General features: G+C 61.2%; 1 protein-coding gene across 1 annotated transcript; it reads left to right on the top strand.

Annotated features, from left to right (window-relative positions):
- Positions 1-1,303: 1,303 nt before the first annotated feature.
- Positions 1,304-14,425, top strand: SNTA1 (syntrophin alpha 1). Its single transcript, XM_068419623.1, has 8 exons — positions 1,304-1,597; positions 3,934-4,119; positions 11,156-11,354; positions 11,645-11,852; positions 11,921-12,051; positions 12,788-12,984; positions 13,063-13,250; positions 13,563-14,425. Exons 1-8 carry the CDS (start codon positions 1,324-1,326, stop codon positions 13,653-13,655), a joined length of 1,476 nt encoding a protein of 491 aa, XP_068275724.1. The 5' UTR covers positions 1,304-1,323; the 3' UTR covers positions 13,656-14,425.
- Positions 14,426-17,871: the final 3,446 nt, after the last annotated feature.

Consider the following 17,871-nt stretch of genomic DNA (forward strand, 5'->3'; position numbering starts at 1 on the left):
AGAGCCCCTCGCTCCGTCCCCTTCCCAGCCTGCAGTAAATATTCTCGAATTCTTCTAAATCCTTGTGTTTTGCAGAGGCTCAGGGACCTCAGCAGCCCCATCCCGGAGGCCCCTGGAGCTGCCTGAAGCCCTAGGAGTACAAGGCCACACGGGATGTGCCAAGAGGTATTTGATACTCCTAGAGGTATTTTCTACTCCTAATTGCTGCCTCTTGGCTGCAGAAAAAAATGCAGGTCTGCCAAAGGAAACAAAACATCGTTCCTGTTTCCAAGATCCAGGACAAGCAAGGGAAAAGCGGCACAGACTCCTGTGAACGCCTGCAAACCCCATCGCCCTCTGTTTCACACCCGCTGGGGCTGTTGGGAGGTGCCTGCCCTGGGCTCACTGCAAAGAAACTGGCTACCGAGAAACTCCTTGGTCCAGGGCTGGATGCCGACAGCCCCTGCCCTGCCCCGTGGGCCCGCTGGCAAGGCACCGCGCGGCCTCCAGAGCCCCTGTAAAGAAGCCAAGTGTTTTGGGAACTTGGTGTATGGTATAGAAACCCCCGTAACACAGCACCCAGCCCGAGGTGCCTCGCAGGGTCTGGCTGGGCGGTCCCCCTGGGTAGACATGCCGGAGTGGGGTGCTCCCCGGGCTCCCCGAGCATCCTGCCCTGCAGATGTATGGCCCAGGCCTTCAGCCCGGTGCTCTTGCTGAGATCCTGCTGCTGCTGGGCACCCCATCGTGGGCATGGGCTGCAGGCGAGGGGGCTGTGACTGGGGGGGGGCTGCGACTGTGGGGGGCTGCGGCTCTTGGGGGACACCTGAAGGGCTGAGCCAGCTGCCTCCTGCCCAGCTCCTGCTGCTTCTCCTGCGACACATCCCAGCACGGGGACCCCCAGCACATCCAGGGCCAGACCCAGGCCAAGCAACGGAGCACTGGGGTCCCGGGTCCTGCCTCATGACCCATCCCGGGACGGAATGGGGAGCACCGGGGAGCATGGGGTCCTTCCAGTGCCCCGTCCCAGGACGGAATGGGGAGCATCGGGGAGCACCAGGGAGCACCGGGTCCTCCCAGTGCCCCATCCCGGGCCAGAACGGGGAGCACCGGGTCCTCCCAGTGCCCTGTCCCAGGACGCAGGGAGGAGCACTGGGGTCCCGGGTCCCTCCCCGTGCCCCGTCCCGGGCCGCAGCGCGGATCCCCCGGCCGGCCGCCCGGCGGCGGAGCGGTGCGCGGTGCGCGGAGCGGGGCGGGGCGGTGCGCGGAGAAGGGCGGTGCGGAGGGCGCGGGGCGGTGCGCGGGGCGCGGAGCGGGCCGGCGGGGCCGGCGCGGCAGGCGCGGAAGATGGCGGCGGGCAGGCGCGCCCCGCGCACCGGGCTGCTGGAGCTGCGCGGCCCCGGCGGGCAGTGGCTCCGCGTCCTGCTCAGCCTGGCCGAGGACGTGCTGGGGGTGAGCCCGGCCGAGGGCCCCGGCCCCGGCGGCGGCCCCGGCGAGGCCCCGGCGGCGCAGCTGAACGGCGCCGAGCCGGGCTCCGCCGTGCCCGAGGCGCTCGCCAACGTCCGGCGCACGGTGCGGGTCGTCAAGCAGGACGTGGGGGGGCTCGGCATCAGCATCAAAGGTGAGCACCGGGGCGGGGGGGGGGTCCCGGGGCCGGGGGGAGGCACCGGCACCGGGACCTGTTGCTGCCGCCGTGCCAGCAGCTCGCTCCCACGCTTGGAACGAGCCCCGCGGGGGGAGCGGAGCTGGGGCAGGGGCTGGGCTCGGGGCCGGGGTCTGCACAGCCCGGACCCAGCCTTGGGGGACGCGTGGCGGTGACGGGACCCGAGACATCCCCCGCGCAGGGAAGTGGCAGCGCTTTGGGGTGACCCTGCTCACCGTGCCCGGCCGGAGCGGGGCTCCCCGGCGCTGGGGGGCTGCAGGGGGCTCCTGCTGCCCCTTTGCTGTCCCGTGGGGCAGGTGGGACACGCAGGGTACCCCGTTACACAAAAGCTGCCCTTTTGCAGCCAAAGGGAGGGCTCTGCCCCTGTGTCCTTGTCGCCTCTGTGCCCCTGCGCTGAGACGTGCCCCTTTTAAACTGTCCGAAAAAAGAAGGAAGCGATTGGCAACCCCTTGGAGAGGTGCCGAGAGCTGGGGTGTTAAACCAACACGCTCAGGCGTGGAGATGTCGGCTCCTGCAGAGCTGAGCAGCGGGGAGCCTCCGTGTTATAATCCCTGTTTTCCCTCCCAAGCTGTCCCGTTCCTCAGTGACTTGCCTGAACTTCAGGCTGGAAACTCTTGGGGCAGGGATGACGTTTCTGCCCGCCTTTGCTTTTCACGTGGCTCCGAGCGTGTTGGAAACTCCATGAAAGGAGGGTGAAATGGGCAGCAAACAGGCAGGCGAAGGGCCGTCGCCGTGCGTGGGCGAGAGGGTTGGTAACTCCGTGTGCGGGCAGCGGGCTCGGAAGCCCCGGAGCGGCTCTCGCCTCCTGACGTGGCTTCTCCCAGCTCGGAGGGGACGCAGCCGCAGCCTCCAGCTCCCTCTGCAAGTGGGGAGGTTTTGCCATGGGTGCTGGGACTGGATGGAAACAGTGCCGCTGGCTGTGCCTGCGGGGTGCCCGACTGCCAGCCCTTTTTTGGGAAGCATAAAGCCCCCTTCGGAATAACCCCTCAGCTGCCAAGTTATTGCTAGGTCCGTGGCTCTCCTAGGAGAGGAGAAACGTCACTTGGTTCAGTTAAAACTGTATTTTTTGCAGTGACGTATGTGGAAACCAAGTAGTCGCCATCCAAACTGGGAGCTAGAAGCTGTTATGGGTGCCAGTGCCGCTGCTGGGCGAAGGCATCGCTCCTCCTCACCCGGGCTGCTGACGCTTCCCCGGTAACATGTGTTTCACCCAGGGATGCTTCACCGCAGCCCGGGGTGGGGGTGAGGTGCCTTGAGTTGGGACATGGCGAGGGGACGGGCGCCGGGCTGGCCGAGGCTCCTGGCCCTGGGAGCCTGGGCGAGGAGCCGCTGCTGGTAAGGACGGGCTGGGCAGCTCGGAGCAGCCCCCGCGGGGGCCTCTGACAGCTGATAACCGGAGCCCTTGGCAGGCGTCTGAGCGAGGAAATGCCTGTGGCACTGGCTGGGAACAGTCCCGGGACGGGTGGTGACAACAGGCTGGGCTCAACATCTCCCTCCGGGATGAGAAGTGATCTCATGGAGGCTCCTCGGGACAGGCCGTCCTGGGGCGTAGGGCACGTCCTGGGGCATGGGGCACGTCCTGGGGTGTGGGGCACGTCGGGGGCTGCCGAGCCCCTGCCCGGGCTGGGGCTCGGTGGTGGCTGCTCACTCCTGCTCGCTCCCTGGCACGCAGGCAGCAGCGCTGCTTGGATCTCCCCGTGGGTTCAAAAGTTAACGTGCAAATTGATCTCCTTGAGCCGCTGAGGGGTTTGAATAGGATCCTTTTAGGCTGGAGAACGGGGAGCAGCAGGTAAATAGGGCGGAGAGGAGCAAACAGCCGGATTGGTTCACTTCTCCCTGGCTCTTTTGCCTCTCCAAAAACATTCAGCTGCCTTATCTATTTAGATCGTGAAGTCCTCAGAGCAGGGATGGGTGCTCAGCACACACGATTAATAATGGGAATGAAGATATGCTTTCCTGCCAAAATGGATGGGGAGATGGCCAGGGTACGTGTTTGCTCTGTGAGAAAATCTGCGTCCGTTCAGAGTGGTTTTGGAGCAATCGTTCCTTTCCAACCAAAACAACTCTATGATCTTCATCTGCTGTAAAGCCTCGTGGTATTTTGGCTCCCGTTACAAGCGTGCCATGGGCATCCGAGGCAATGGGGCAGCGGGATGTCCCGGCACGGTGTGGCTGAGTGCCGGGAGAAGGGCTCAGTCTTGCTGGGGCCAGTGGGTACCTGAGCATCCCCCTCCCCACCCACTCCTCCATGTGCTCCAACAGCCACAACCGCTTCGTTTCTCTTCTGTTTCAAGGTGGCCGAGAGAATAAAATGCCCATCTTGATCTCCAAGATATTTAAGGGGCTGGCAGCGGATCAGACTGAGGCGCTGTACGTGGGGGACGCCATCCTCTCCGTCAACGGGACCGACCTGTCCGAGGCGACGCACGACGAGGCGGTGCAGGCATTGAAGAAGACGGGCAAGGAGGTGGTCTTGGAAGGTAGGAGATGAGGATGTGAGAGGGGACGAGGGTCCTCCTGCTTCTGGGGGGCCGATCCCCATTTTTCCTGGCGATGTGCTGGGAGCATAGAGGTGGCACATCATCTGCATATGCATTTGCATACTCTTTCAGATGGGAAACAACATGAGCAGGCTGGTTTATCAGCTCATCTGGAGAGCTGGAGGTAACTGCTGGCATCTCCCTCCAGAGCAGGAGAACCATGTGCTCAATGCCCAGCGGCTCCGTCCCTCCGCTGCAGGACCGCGGGCAGGCAGGGTGGGAGGCGTGGGGTGGGTTTATGGGGTTTGCGACTCTTCTATCGTACGGTGTCACCCTGGGGTCGGTGGTTCCTGGGGCCATGGAGAACTTTCTGCTTTTCCTGTGATTGTCATTTAAACCCACATCTTCGGCCGGAGCGGGGCTGTGCGGCTCTGCAGGCTCACACCAGCTGGGTGGGGGTACGCCAACATCCCACTCCTGGCTGGGCACCTTTTGGTTTGCAGGGGCGGATTTGAGGCAGGCGGGAGGAGCAGACTGCGGGGTGCAGGCAGGGAGTGCAGCTGCAGGAGCTGGGGGGTGTCCGGCAGCTGAACCCCCCCCGATCTGGCAGCTGAGGCTACAAACATCCCAGGGGTCGCAGCCCTCGCTGTCCCGGAGGATGGAATGGGCTCCCTCTTGGCACAGGGCAGCTGGTCCTGGTGTCTCCCAGCTCTGCGGGGGCTGGCAGGCTGCGGGAGCCCCCGAACCCCGCCTGGGGAGCGGGTGAGGGCTGGGACCGTGGGAGCAGGGACCCAGCTTTTCTCCTGTTACACTTCACATCATGCCTGTTCGTGCTTGGCCGGGCAGGGGTGAGCCCCCAGGGTGTGTCCCCCAGGATGGGACCCTTCCCCTCCCCTCACCGCTGACCAGCCCCTTGGGCCACCCCACCTAACCAGGAGGGTCTCAGCACCAGAGACCCTTCCTGATGCAGTTGTAGTGCTGCAGATCCCAAAGGGAAGTTTTATTTGGGAGCAGCGCTCTTGGGCTCTGCCGGGACAAAGAAGAGCTCTGTGGCTCCTGCTGCCAGCGACTGCCATGGCTCTCGCCTTCCTGCGCCTTCCCCGGGTTGTCTCAGCTCCAGATTTTCATTTTTAGCTTCGCTCAGCCCTTTCTGCTGTGGGTTCCTCCTCTCCTGGGAGCCGCAGGACCACGGTTCAGCCGGAGGAATGTGCTGCTCTGCACAGCTGCTGGGAGCAGATAGGGTTGGTGGTGGGGTTGGTTGTTTTTTTTTTTTCTCTTTTGACCAAAGAGAAATACAAGAGCCTCTTTCTCTGGGAGTCTGCAAAATTCCTCCCCGTTGCTGCTGTTCTCAGACCACCCTCTCTCTGTTATTTTCTTTTCATCCTTTACTTTGGCGTGGGTTTCCTTTCTGCTAGAGGTCCTGCGGGAGGTGGAGATGAGCTGCCCTTTCTGTAGAGAACAACTTCTTCACTGAAGCGAATGTCTTCTGGCAGCTGTGATGGTCCTCAGGCTCTGAGCAGCTGGGCTTTGCCCTCGGCAGCGCCATGTGTGCTCTCATGGTTTAAACATGGTGACAAACCAAAGCAGAAACGGAGGCTTTGGACCTGCCCTAGGATGATGCAGAGAGGCAGTGAGGGTCCATGTCCTCCTACCTCCTCCACACCTCACTGCCCTGAAGCTTTGCTTTCCCCGGGGAGTTTTCTGGGGATGTTTCTCCTCCTGTGGAGACATGGAGAGTTGTCCCATGATCTCCTTGGGATCCCTCAGCCCATGGGTCACCGCTGGCCGTGCAGCACAGGTGAATATTTAGGAAAGAGCTGGGACATGGCATTTGACACTGAGGGCTGGGACAGGGGCAGGAGGGACAGTGGTGGCACCTCCACCCTGCAGCATCCCATGGCATCTTCCTCTGTGGGGTAGAAGGTTTGAGTCGAGGCAGCTGGGACCAGCAGCTTCTGCCTTCTTCATGCTTGGAGCTGGGGGCAGGGGACAGTCCCTGGGTGGGATGCGGGACAGGGTGGCTGTGACAGCCCCTGCGTTGAGCCTTGAAGCACGTCACAGCGTTGGCTTGAAGTTTACAGGTTGTTTCAGAGCGTCTCTTTGGGATGTGTGTTTGCTGACTCCCCTGATTTCACGTGTTAATTTTGCGTCGTTAGTCCTGAGGCAGAGAGGGCCCAGCTGGAGATGGGCTTAGCATCTCTTAGGGCCAGCGCTGGATCTCCAGGACCTCTCTGGAAGCCTTCCTGATGTGATGGCCACCTTTATGGTTGGACTTTTTTGACTTACAACACCGTATGGATGCTGCTGGCAGGCTCTCAGGGGGGAACCAGTGAGACCCATCCTACCCTTGAGTGGCAGCGCGGGCTTAAACCTCTCCGCCGTGAATCTCCGGGCTGAAGCAGAGTGTGCCAGCACCCGGCGGGTGGCCTGAGCAGCAGACGGGTGCTCTCGAGCCTGCTGCTGGGTGTCCCTGGGGCTGGGGCTGCTTTCCTGGCTGGAGGAAGGTTTGTGGCTCCTTGGCAAAGCCCTCCGGGGTCAGGAGCTTGGCTTCAGGCGGTGCTGAGCCACGAGCACGTGCGTGGGGCAGGTGCTGGTGATGCAGGATTGAGGGCGCAGCGATGCTTGGTTTGGGCTTGTTCCCCATCCTGGGGAGGGATGGGCTGGTGGAGGGGGACGATCTGTTAGCCAAGAAGTAAAACCGAGGGATTTTGATGGTTTTGCCCCTTTTCTGGAGTACCGAGGAGAAAAAAAAACAACTGTAACAGAGACAGGAGAGCAGGGCAGACTTGGGCCTTTGGTTAACTGCGTCCCCGATGCAGCTTGCTGCAGGCTCGGGGTGCACGCGGTGCTCCGGTGATGCCACAGGCAGCTGCTCACATGTGGCCTCCCCAAGAGACTTCTACTGTTCCCTTAAAACCTAAAATAAAGTGTCATTCGGTGCAAAACCCCGAGTGGATAGAGGTCCTGTTTGTCCGCTCTGCTCCGTGCTGGAGAAGCTGAGCGGGCCAGGCTGTCTCCCCGGGGCAGCAGAGAGCCGGCGTGGAGGCAGAGGGGCTTTGGGGACTGCGCGGGTTTGCCCAGCAGGCACGGGGAGGGCCCTGTGGCTGCTGGGGGTGCAGTGTGTGTGCCCAGTGGTTTGGGGAGGGTGCTGGCTGAGGAGAAGAGGGCGCCAGCCTGGGAGCCCCAGCGCCGCAAGGTGTTCGTTGAAAAACCCACCAAAACACCGGTACAAGAATTACAGTTCTCAGTAGCAGAGATGATGCGTAATATGGTCCGAGGCGTTTGCTTTAATGAGATGGGTGTAATTAATGAATCCGTTAAATGTGACACCAAGAGGTGTGGTGCGGTTGACACGCTGGAGGAAAGGGATGCCATCCAGAGGGACCTGGGCAGGCTGGAGAGCTGGGCCTGTGCGAACTGCATGAAGTTCAACAAGGCCAAGTGCAAGGTCCTGCACGTGGGTCGGGGCAATCCCAAGCACAAATACAGGCTGGGCAGAGAAAGGATTGAGAGCAGCCCTGAGGAGAAGGACTTGGGGGTGGTGGTTGACGAGAAGCTCAACATGAGCTGGCAACGTGCGCTTGCAGCCCAGAAAGCCACCCGTGTCCTGGGCTGCATCCCCAACAGCGTGGCCAGCAGGGCGAGGGAGGGGATTCTGCCCCTCTGCTCCGCTCTCGGGAGACCCCCCCTGCAGTGCTGCGTCCAGCTCTGGGCCCCCAACAGAAGAAGGGCATGGAGCTGTTGGAGCGAGTCCAGAGGAGGCCAGAAGATGCTCAGAGGGCTGGAGCCCCTCTGCTCTGGAGACAGGCTGAGAGAGTTGGGGCTGTTCAGCCTGGAGAAGAGAAGGCTCCAGGGAGACCTTCTAGCACCTTCCAGTGCCTGAAAGGGCTACAGGAAAGCTGGAGAGGGGCTTTTGACAAGGGCATGGAGTGATAGGATGAGAGGGAACGGTTTTAAACTGAAAGAGGGGAGATTTAGATTAGATATTAGGCAGAAATTCTTTGCTGTGAGGGTGGTGAGACCCTGGCCCAGGTTGCCCAGAGAAGCTGTGGCTGCCCCCTCCCTGGCAGTGTTCAAGGCCAGGTTGGATGGGGCTTGGAGCAACCTGGTCTGGTGGAAGGTGTCCCTGCCCGTGGCAGGGGGTTGGAACTAGACAGTCTTTAAGGTCCCTTCCAACCCAAACCATTCCATGACTCTACAAATGCCAGGGGATCCTGCTGCTGTGAAGGGACTGGCAGAAGTGTAATCAATCCACTATAAAGCCGAGGCTGGGAAAACTCCAGGGCTTCGTTTTTGCTTTGCAGGGACGGGCAGAGGTGCCGTGGCTGCCGCTGCAGAGCGTGCTGGGGATGGCACTGTCATGCCGTGTCCCCCGGCCGTGCTGTGCGTCTCTGCAGCCTGCTGCTGTTGGAGGAGACAGCAGTTCCCATGGGACGATGGCCCGGCCCTGGGTGTGCAGCTCCCTCGGGACCACTGCAGCCCCCATCGCGTCCCGGCTCCCTGTGCTGTCCCGGGATCCCCCCGTGCTGCGGGAACCCGTCCGTCTGTGCTTCCTCACCAGCCTTAAATCCTCCTTAAAGCCGTGTGCCGGAGAGGCACGCGCACTGGCCATGGCCAGATTCTCCGTGCCCTGTCCTGGGCCGGGCACTGCTCCTCTCCCCCTCTGCTCTGTGGGGACGTGACCCCACCATCGCACGGTGACATCCTCCGCGTGCCCGGGGAGCCGTGGGCTGCCGTGGGGACACTGCTCCGGTTTCAGCGGCTGAACGATATCTTTCTGAGCTCCAGTTAGTTCCCAGGCACTGGGATAATGGCCAGTCCCCGCTGCCAAGGTTGATGAGTCGGGGTAAAATCCAGCCCGCCTCGAATGCCTGTGGGACCGCGGTGGTTATTTATAGCGGGATGTGCAGGGCACGAGGCTGGTGGCCCCGGCCACCGCGCAGGGTAACCTGACCCAGTGCCGCAGCGGCCTCGCGGCCGTTTATAGCTGCGTCCTGCCGGGGCTGGGCAGAGCGGGGCACCCCGTGAGGCTCTGCCGCCCCACCGGGCCCCCCCACTGCTCCTGTGGGAGCTCAGGGTTCAGAGGTTGGGGGGAGCTCACTGGGATGGGAACGAAGGGCACGTGGGTGGTGTGGGTGGGTGGAGGATGGGGATGGTGGGCTCTGCGTGCAGACTCTCTCCTGAGAGGAAAAGGGTTTTTTTTTCTGGCACAAAATGAGGCTGCTGCAGCTTTGCTGAAGCGATGGAGCTGGTCCACCGACCAGACACCTACAAGAGTTGGCTGCAAAGCCAGGCTCGTGTCCTCCTCCTGCCACCCACGCTGCTGACTCGGACCTGGAGTGAAACCAGCGGTGACGGCTGGGGATGTGGCAGCAGGAACGTCTGTCCCGTGATCCTTTCCCCAAGGGCCACCAAAGGGAAGCCCTTCCCCAGAGCCACCAGCTGGTCCCACGCTGTCCCAGGGCAGGACTGCAGAATCACAGGCTGGTTGGGGTTGGAAGGGACCTCTGGAGATCATCCAGTCCAACCCCTGCCAAAGCAGGGTCACCCAGAGCACAGGGTCATGTCCAGGCGGGTTTGAATATCTCCAGAGAAGGAGACTCCCCCCCTCCCTGGGCAGCCTGTGCCAGGGCTCTGGCACCCTCAGAGCAAAGAAGTTTTTCCTCATATTCAGGTGGAACTTCCCATGTTTCAGTTTGTGCCCGTTGCCCCTTGTCCTGTCACTGGGCACCACTGAGAAGAGTCTGGCCTCATCCCCTTGACACCCGCCCCTAAGGTATTTGTGTTGATAAGATCCCCCCTCAGTCTGTCCTTCTCCAGCTGAACAGCCCCAGCTCCCTCAGCCTCTCCTCATAGCAGAGATGCTCCAGCCCTCTGACCATCTCCGTACCCCTCCGCTGGACTCTCTCCAGTAGTTCCTGGTCTTTCTTGAACTGGGGGCCCAGAACTGGACCCAGTTACTCCAGCTGTGGCCTCACCAGGGCAGTGTAGAGGGGGAGGAGAACTTCCCTCGACCTGCTGCCCACACTCTTCCTCATGCAGCCCAGGTACCATTGGCCTTCCTGGCCCCAAGGGCACATTGTTGGCTCATGGGGAACTTGTCCCCCAGCACTCCCAGGTCCTTCTCTACAGAGCTGCTTTCCAGCAGGTCAGCCCCCAGCCTGTACTGGTGCATGGGGTTATTCCTCCCCAGGTGCAGGACCCTACACTTGCCTTTGTACCAGAACTGGTCCCACTGGGCTGCGCCGTGCGGGGCATCCTCCCTTTCTCAGTCAAAGCTTTTTGGTTGGTGCTGCTGAGCTAGTGTTCAGGCTGTAGCTACGGGGCCCCATCAATTTGCGGTGACTTTGTCTCCCCCTTCCCCTAAACCTCGGGAGCTGGCTGCCGTCCCAGCGTGGTTCTGAGGGCTCTGGCTCCCGAGCCAGCCTCGCTGGGGACGGAGAGCTGGTTTCTTGTCCTGGATGGTAACTCCTGGGGCAGGGCTATGCGAGCTGCGAGCACGCGGCGTGAGGCTTCTCCTGGGGCCAAGCCATGGGATTTGAAAGCTGCTGTTCCCAGCTGGCGGGGGGACCGGCTGTACCAGCACAGTCTGGACTGTGTAATTTTGGCCTGGGACTCCTGCCCATTCCCCACCCCCTGCCTCTGTGTGCCACCCTGGAGACCCCATCAGCCTTGGATCTGTGACTGGTCTGGGTTAGAGGAAAGAAAAAAGGGGCAAAAGGCCATTTTTACCCCTCCTGGGTGGCTCCCTGGGCTGGGATGGTCAGGCAGAGGCACTGCGAGGGTCCTAGGTGCCATGTCACCTTCTGGTACAACCTCGCCCACCAGTGCCATCCCCTCCCCACACCCACAGGGGTGCTGGGCAGAGGACCCGCTGCAGCACCCATGGGTGATGGCTCCAGGGAAGTAGCAGAGGTACCAGCTCCGGTTCAGGGAGGGTGCAAGGGGTTTCAGGGGTGCAGATGGGTGCTGGTGGGCAGGGTGAGGCCGCCATGGCCCGTGCCATGCTCTCAGCCGGGTGCTGCCTCTCTTCCAGTGAAGTACATGAAGGAGATCTCCCCCTACTTCAAGAACTCCTCCTCGGGGGCAACGGTCAGCTGGGACCCCTCTCCCTCCGCCCTGCAGAAGCGGTCGTCCCCTCTCCTACCCCCTCGGGAGCTCCGGGAGGGCAGGACTGTGCCTCTGAAGATGTGCTACGTGTCCCGCAAGTGCCTCCCTGCCGACCCGGAGCACAGGTCAGGGCATGGTGGCTGGGGGTGGCAATGCCACCAGGGGTGGTGGCAGGGCCCCAGGGTGGTGGCAGTGTCCAGGTGTGGTGGCAGGGGGTCAGGGCAGAGCCCCAGGGTGGTGGCAGTGTCCAGGGGTGGTGGCAGGGGGTCAGGGCAGAGCCCCAGGGTGGTGGCAGTGTCTGGGGGTGGTGGCAGGGATGGGGGTCAGGGCAGAGCCCCAGGGTGGTGGCAGAGCCTCAGGGTGGTGGCAGGGTGCTGAGGGCCGGCGGGGACCCAGCGAGGCCGTGTCCCTGCAGGTACCTGGAGGTGTGCTCGGCCGACGGGCGCGTTGCCCTCTTCCTGCGGGCGAAGGACGAGGCCACGGCGCAGTCGTGGCTCAGTGCCATCCAGGCCAACGCGGGCGCGCTGGTGCCGCGGGTGAAGGAGGAGCTGCGGGCGCAGCTGGCGGGCGCCAGCTTGGTGGCCGGACGGGACGTCAAGCACGTGGGCTGGCTGACCGAGCAGGTACTCCCACACCCGCTGCTGCCCCTCACCACCGCGCTGCCGGTGGCCCTGACCCCCTCCCCTTGCAGCTCCCCAGCGCTGGCACCAGGAACCTCTTGGCCGTCCTCACCGAGAAGGAGCTGCTGCTGTACGGCAGCCTGCCGCAGAGCCGCGACGCCGTGGGCAAGCCCACGCACAGCTACCCCCTCATCGCCACCAGGTAGGGGACACCGGCCCGGCGCCCTCCTATGCTGCGCGGGGGATGGGGTGGTGGCAGGGGCTGGGGGTGGTGGCAGGGGGTCAGGGCAGAGCCCCAGGGGTGGTGGCAGAGCCCCGGGGTGGTGGCAGAGCCTCAGGGTGGTGGCAGGGGCTGGGGCTCGGGGCAGAGCCCCAGGGGTGGTGGTGGAGCCCCAGGGTGGTGGCAGTGGCTGGGGGTGGTGGCAGAGGTGGAGGTCAGGGCAGAGTCCCTGGGTGGTGGCAGTGTCCAGGGGTGGTGGCAAGGACTGGGGGTCAGGGTAGAGCCCCAGGGGTGGTGGCAGAGCCCCGGGGTGGTGGCAGAGCCTCAGGGTGGTGGCAGGGACTGGGGCTCGGGGCAGAGCCCCAGGAGTGGTGGTGGAGCCCCAGGGTGGTGGCAGTGGCTGAGGGTGGTGGCAGGGGGTCAGGGCAGAGCTCCAGGGGTGGTGGCAGAGTCCCTGGGTGGTCGCAGGGACTTTTGGGATGATGGTAGAGTCCCGGGGTGGCGGCAGGACACGGGTTGGTGGCGGTGTCCAGGGGCGGTGTCAGGGTGTCAGGACAGGGGGTGCCCCCGGCGGCGCTGCGCGCGGGAGGCGCTGGCGGTGCGCGGGCGCATCCGCGGGGCTGCAGCGCCCCCTGCTGGCCCCGCTGCGCAGCCACCGCCGCCGAGCGGGGCGCGGTGCGGGCCTGAGCGCGGTGCTGAGCGCGGTGCGGTGCCGCAGGCTGGTGCACTCGGGGCCGGCCAAGGGCTCGGCGCTGTTCGAGCCGGAGCTGTCGTTCGCGCTGCGCGCCGGGACCCGCCTGGGCGTGCAGACCCACCTCTTCAGCCTGGAGAGCCCCCGCGACCTGGCGCTCTGGACCCGGCTGCTGGTGGACGGCACCCACGGCGCCGCCGAGCTGGTCCAGGAGGTGTCGGCAGGTCAGCGGGGAGCTGGGGGGGCCCGGGGCGGAGGGCGGGCGGCCGCCGTCTCACCTCTGTCCCTGTCCCCGTCCCCAGCCTGCACGTGGAAGGGGCAGGATTGCACCCTGTCCATCCACATCGACAAGGGCTTCACCATCTCCACCACCGAGCCCGGGCTCAGCAAGACCATCCTGCTCCAGCAGCCCTTCGAGAAACTGCAGATGTCCTCCGACGACGGCGCCAAGATGCTCTACCTGGACTTTGGTGGCCCAGAGGGAGAGATTGTGAGTTGGCTTTACCCTCGCCGCCCTCCACCCACCTTCCCACCAGCCCCGGGGGGAGAGGGGGAGCAGAGCACCCACCCTGCACACAGCACCCATCCTGCCCGACATGCGGGGGTGCAGCATGGCTCACCCACCCACCCCTGGCCGCACGCAGCCCCTGCAGTGCACAGCCCATCCCAGGGCCCCAGTAAGGCTGCGGTGGGGTTTGGGGGGGCTCTGGGTGGTCCCTGCCCTCCCCACTGCAAGCAGAGAGCTGGCTGCTCCAGGACCAGCCCTCCCCATTGCAAACATCCCTCCGTTCCTTTCTTGCAGCAATTGGACCTTCACTCCTGTCCCAAAACCATCGTCTTCATCATCCACTCCTTCCTCTCGGCCAAGGTGACCCGGCTGGGGCTGCTGGCATGAAGAGGGAGCAGCCCCAGCCCCCGGCCGATCTATGCACCTCCCTCCAGGCCAAACCCAGCCCCAAGCCATCCCGAGGAGACCGGAGCCCTGCGGGGTAACGCCACCCCCGCCATGGAAAAGCACCATCCAGCTGGGAAAAACAACTCCCAGGGTGTTTGGGGGCAGCGGTGGGGTGAAACCCCTCTTGGATGGCAGCACCGGGACTTCTCCGGTCCCTTCTTCCCCTCCGTCCTCCCACTCTGACGCTCAGCGGCGGCTGGAGAAGCCCAGTCGGAGCCCGCAGTCGTCACCCCAGTGCCTTGTGAGATGATATTTTTCTGTACAAAGAACCCGTTTGTATCGATGTTTTATATTTATATCGCCCAGTTAAACATGCTGATGCGGCAGCTCTCGCCAGCCTGGCTTGGACCACCCCCCTGGAGAGTCCCCAGGTCCTGCAGCACAAGGACATGTGTCTGTCCCTCAGAGGGACAACCGGAGGGCTGGAGACCGAAGCCAGCTCTGTGGCGCTTGCGAGATGGGAACTGCAGATCAGCTCTATTTGCCAAATTTTTCCATCTTGTACCAAACGATAGGAACCACTTTGTCGGAGTTGGACGGTTCGTTTTATTTTGCTAACTCCTGGGTCACTTTATTTCTTTATTTAGAGGGGAGGGTTCTCAGGTGGCTGCTGGGAAACAACTTCTTTTATGAACCAAAAGATTCTGCGTGAAAATGCCTTTTTGGGGGGGGTTGAATAAACGTTGCAGATCACAACCAGCAGGAGCCAAGATCTGTCTCCTGGTTTTGCTTGGAGAAGTAGAAAATCCGTACGTGGGTGATACCTGGGCTGTGCCTCGGGGTGTTTTCTACCAGGGCAAGGAAGGGTTTTGCTTGGAGGCTGTGGGATGTTGGTCTGGGGGTGCTGGGGACACAGGGGTGGGGGTTCAGATGGGGACAAAAAGTCTTGTAAGGTGCCTGGTGCTGCGCTGGGTGCGGCAGAGAGGGACGTGCTGATGCCTGTGGTGGCTTTGGTGATACCAGGTGGGTTTGAATAACCTTTGCTTCGTGCTTTGGGATGCTCAGCGGAGGGTGGGCATCGATTCCAAACTCAAAAGTTGTATGTTTTGCTTTTTGTATTTTTCTTTTTCCAGGAAAAATAGCCGCCTGGCTGGGCAGCAGCAGTGGCTTTGAGTGTTGTCACCTTCACGTGCCACCCTTGGCCCTTGGGGGGTCTCCGAGAGCTTGGCGAGAGCTCTCAGCCACCCCATGGTCCCCCGTCTCCTCAGGGAACGTGCTGCGTGGTGCCGGGAGCCGTTGGGGTGGTTTAACGAGAGATGTGATTTCCCACTGTGTTTCTACCGGGCTGCGAGCTGTGGTAGCCCAGCGCCCCGGGCAGTGGCCAAGCTCTCGGCACAGTGTCTGCACCCGCACAGGCACACCGGGATGGGAAAGGGCCGCGTTCGCATCGCTGCACAGTGGCAGATTCGGGGTTAACCTTCTTCTTGTGTCCTGGCCCTGTATGTGGGGGAGCCCGGAGTCTCCCAGCCAGGGAGAAGGCTAATGCTGGGGCTGCAGGCTGAATAATAGCGACTAATTATAAATAGTGTGGCCAGCAGGACTAGGGCAGGGATCGTCCTCCTGTGCTCGGCACTGGTGAGGCCGCACCTCGAATCCTGGGTGCAGTTCTGGGCCCCTCACGACAAGAAAGACCTTGAGGTGCTGGAGCGAGTCCAGAGAAGGGCAACGAAGCTGGTGAAGGGTCTGGAGCACCAGTCTGATGAGGAGCAGCTGAGGGACCTGGGGGTGTTTAGTCTGGAGAAAAGGAGCCTCAAGTTGCACCAGGGGAGGTTTAGATTGGAGATCAGGGAAAATTTCTTCACCGAAAGGGTTGTCAAGCAGTGGAACAGGCTGCCCAGGGCAGTGGTGGAGTCACCATCCCTGGAGGGATTTAAAAGCTGTGTAGATGTGGTGCGGAGGGACATGGGTTAGTGGTGGGCTTGGCAGTGCTGGGTTAATGGTTGGACTTGATGATCTTAAAGGTCCTTTCCAACCAAAACGATTCTATGATTCTGTAATTAGCAGCAAAATAATGTAATTTTTAATGATAAATGATATATCCTGTATGGTGTCGTCCCCAGCCCGGTACTGGTGCGAGCGGTGGGTGCATCGGCAGCACTGCGGGCCGGGCGATCCCTTCGGAGCCTTGTTTGAGGGAGGGAGTCCCCGTGTCCCCAGAGCGGCTGCGGGTGTGAAATGCTGCTCCTTGGGTGCTTATATGGCAGAGGTGGCACTTGTAGGCCAGGAGGCTGCAGCTTCTGCTCCGGTTAGAGCGAACCTCAACGCACCACTGGAAATTAATAAAAATGCCAAGTAACAAAGGCAGCGAGGTGCGTGCGGACTGAGCAGCGAAAAAACAGAGGAACAGCTTATTTGGTGTAAAGAAATAGTTCTTATGGGGCGTGTAAGTACTTATGGGGTGTGTAAAGCTCAGCTCTTTGTGGGACAGGGCGCTGGAGAGGAGGGGGTTCGAGGAGCCCACGCGGGTACAGCCCCTTCCTCCCCGCGCGGAGCCTCGTGGCTGGCAGCAGGGATGTTTTATGATGAAGAAGCCCCCACTTTTTATTGCACATTAACTGTCAGATTTCCAGGAGACCTTGCAAAATGGATTTGCAAAAGAAAAAGAAAAAAAAAAACCCATGTTACTAACTGTTAAATCAATACAAGTAATTTGGAAGCAGATGGTGTATTTTTTGATGATCAAAAGCATGTCTGCACAAAGAAACACATCATTACTGCAATTTACCTTCCTCTTCCTGCCCTATAGCCATTACTCTTTGGGGTTCATTCCAATAAAAGAGGGAATCACTCCCAATCCAGAGCAGATTTCCTATTAATCTTATAGACCACAGCCTGCGCAGCTCAGGCAGACCGTCCTGCTCCGTGCCTGGGCTCCGGTCAGAGATGGACACTGCTTTTCCTTGATTTATTTGCATTTGATGTTGGTGATGAGGTGGGGATTCTCCCTCCCCCCCCAACATGTATTTTATGGTGGTTTCTCAGCTGCTTCACCCTTCTGTCACCATCCTCTGCTCAACAGGACCCTTTCCCCCGATGATGCTCTTGCAAAGGGGCCTGTGAATGAGGTGATGGCCTCTTACTTCTCCGAGTGATGTGGGACTTTGTGACAGAAACCACTCAGGAACACAGAATAGAAACTGCCTGCCCCAGAGAAGCCCGTGGCAGCAGGAGATCTCACCCTAAGTTGATTCTGCCCCTCTGCTCCTCTCTCGTGAGACCCCCCCTGCAGTGCTGCGTCCAGCTCTGGGGCCCCCAACATCAGAAGGACACGGAGCTGTTGGAGCGAGTCCAGAGGAGGCCACGGAGATGCTCAGAGGGCTGGAGCCCCTCTGCTCTGGAGACAGGCTGAGAGAGTTGGGGCTGTTCAGCCTGGAGAAGAGAAGGCTCTGGGGAGACCTTCTAGCACCTTCCAGTACCTGAAGGGGCTACAGAAAAGCGGGAGAGGGGCTTTTTACAAGGACAAGTAGTGACAGGACGAGGGGGAACGGTTTTAAACTGAAAGAGAGGAGATTGAGATGAGATATGAGGAAGAAATTCTTTGCTGTGAGGGTGGTGAGACCCTGGCCCAGGTTGCCCAGAGCAGCTGTGGGTGCCCCCTCCCTGGCAGTGTTCAAGGCCAGGCTGGATGGGGCTTGGAGCAACCTGGTCTGGTGGAAGGTGTCCCTGCCCGTGGCAGGGGGTTGGAACTAGACGGTCTTTAAGGTCCCTTCCGACCTAAACCAGTCCGTGATTCTATGATTCTAAGTCCAGCAGCATCTTTGATTCCCGGGACGATGCCATGAAGGTGGCATGAGCATCCCAGGGACAGCGGCTATTTTCCAGGCTGGTGCTGAAGGATCAAGTCAGCACTCATCAGAGATGCCAAATTTTTTTGGAAAAAAGCATTGTAATTATTTTCTAAAACTCCTTGTTTTCCTAAAATTCCCAGTTCTCATTAATGTAAATTCTCATTGATGTAAATGTCCTGAACCACTCAGACATCCAGAACCGGCACTGAATTTCTGTGCCCGGAGAAGGTTTCGGGGTTGGCAGTGGGGACCAGTTCCCAGTGCAGGATGGCATCTGTATGGAGTGATGAGTGCTCCTGCTCGAGACCACACCATGCTATTCCCTGGGGAGCAATAACAGCTCAGTGGGGTTTTATTCTTTCAGGCAC

Source organism: Nyctibius grandis, chromosome 28, assembly GCF_013368605.1.
Source record: "Nyctibius grandis isolate bNycGra1 chromosome 28, bNycGra1.pri, whole genome shotgun sequence".
In the NCBI taxonomy this organism is placed as follows: domain Eukaryota; kingdom Metazoa; phylum Chordata; class Aves; order Nyctibiiformes; family Nyctibiidae; genus Nyctibius; species Nyctibius grandis.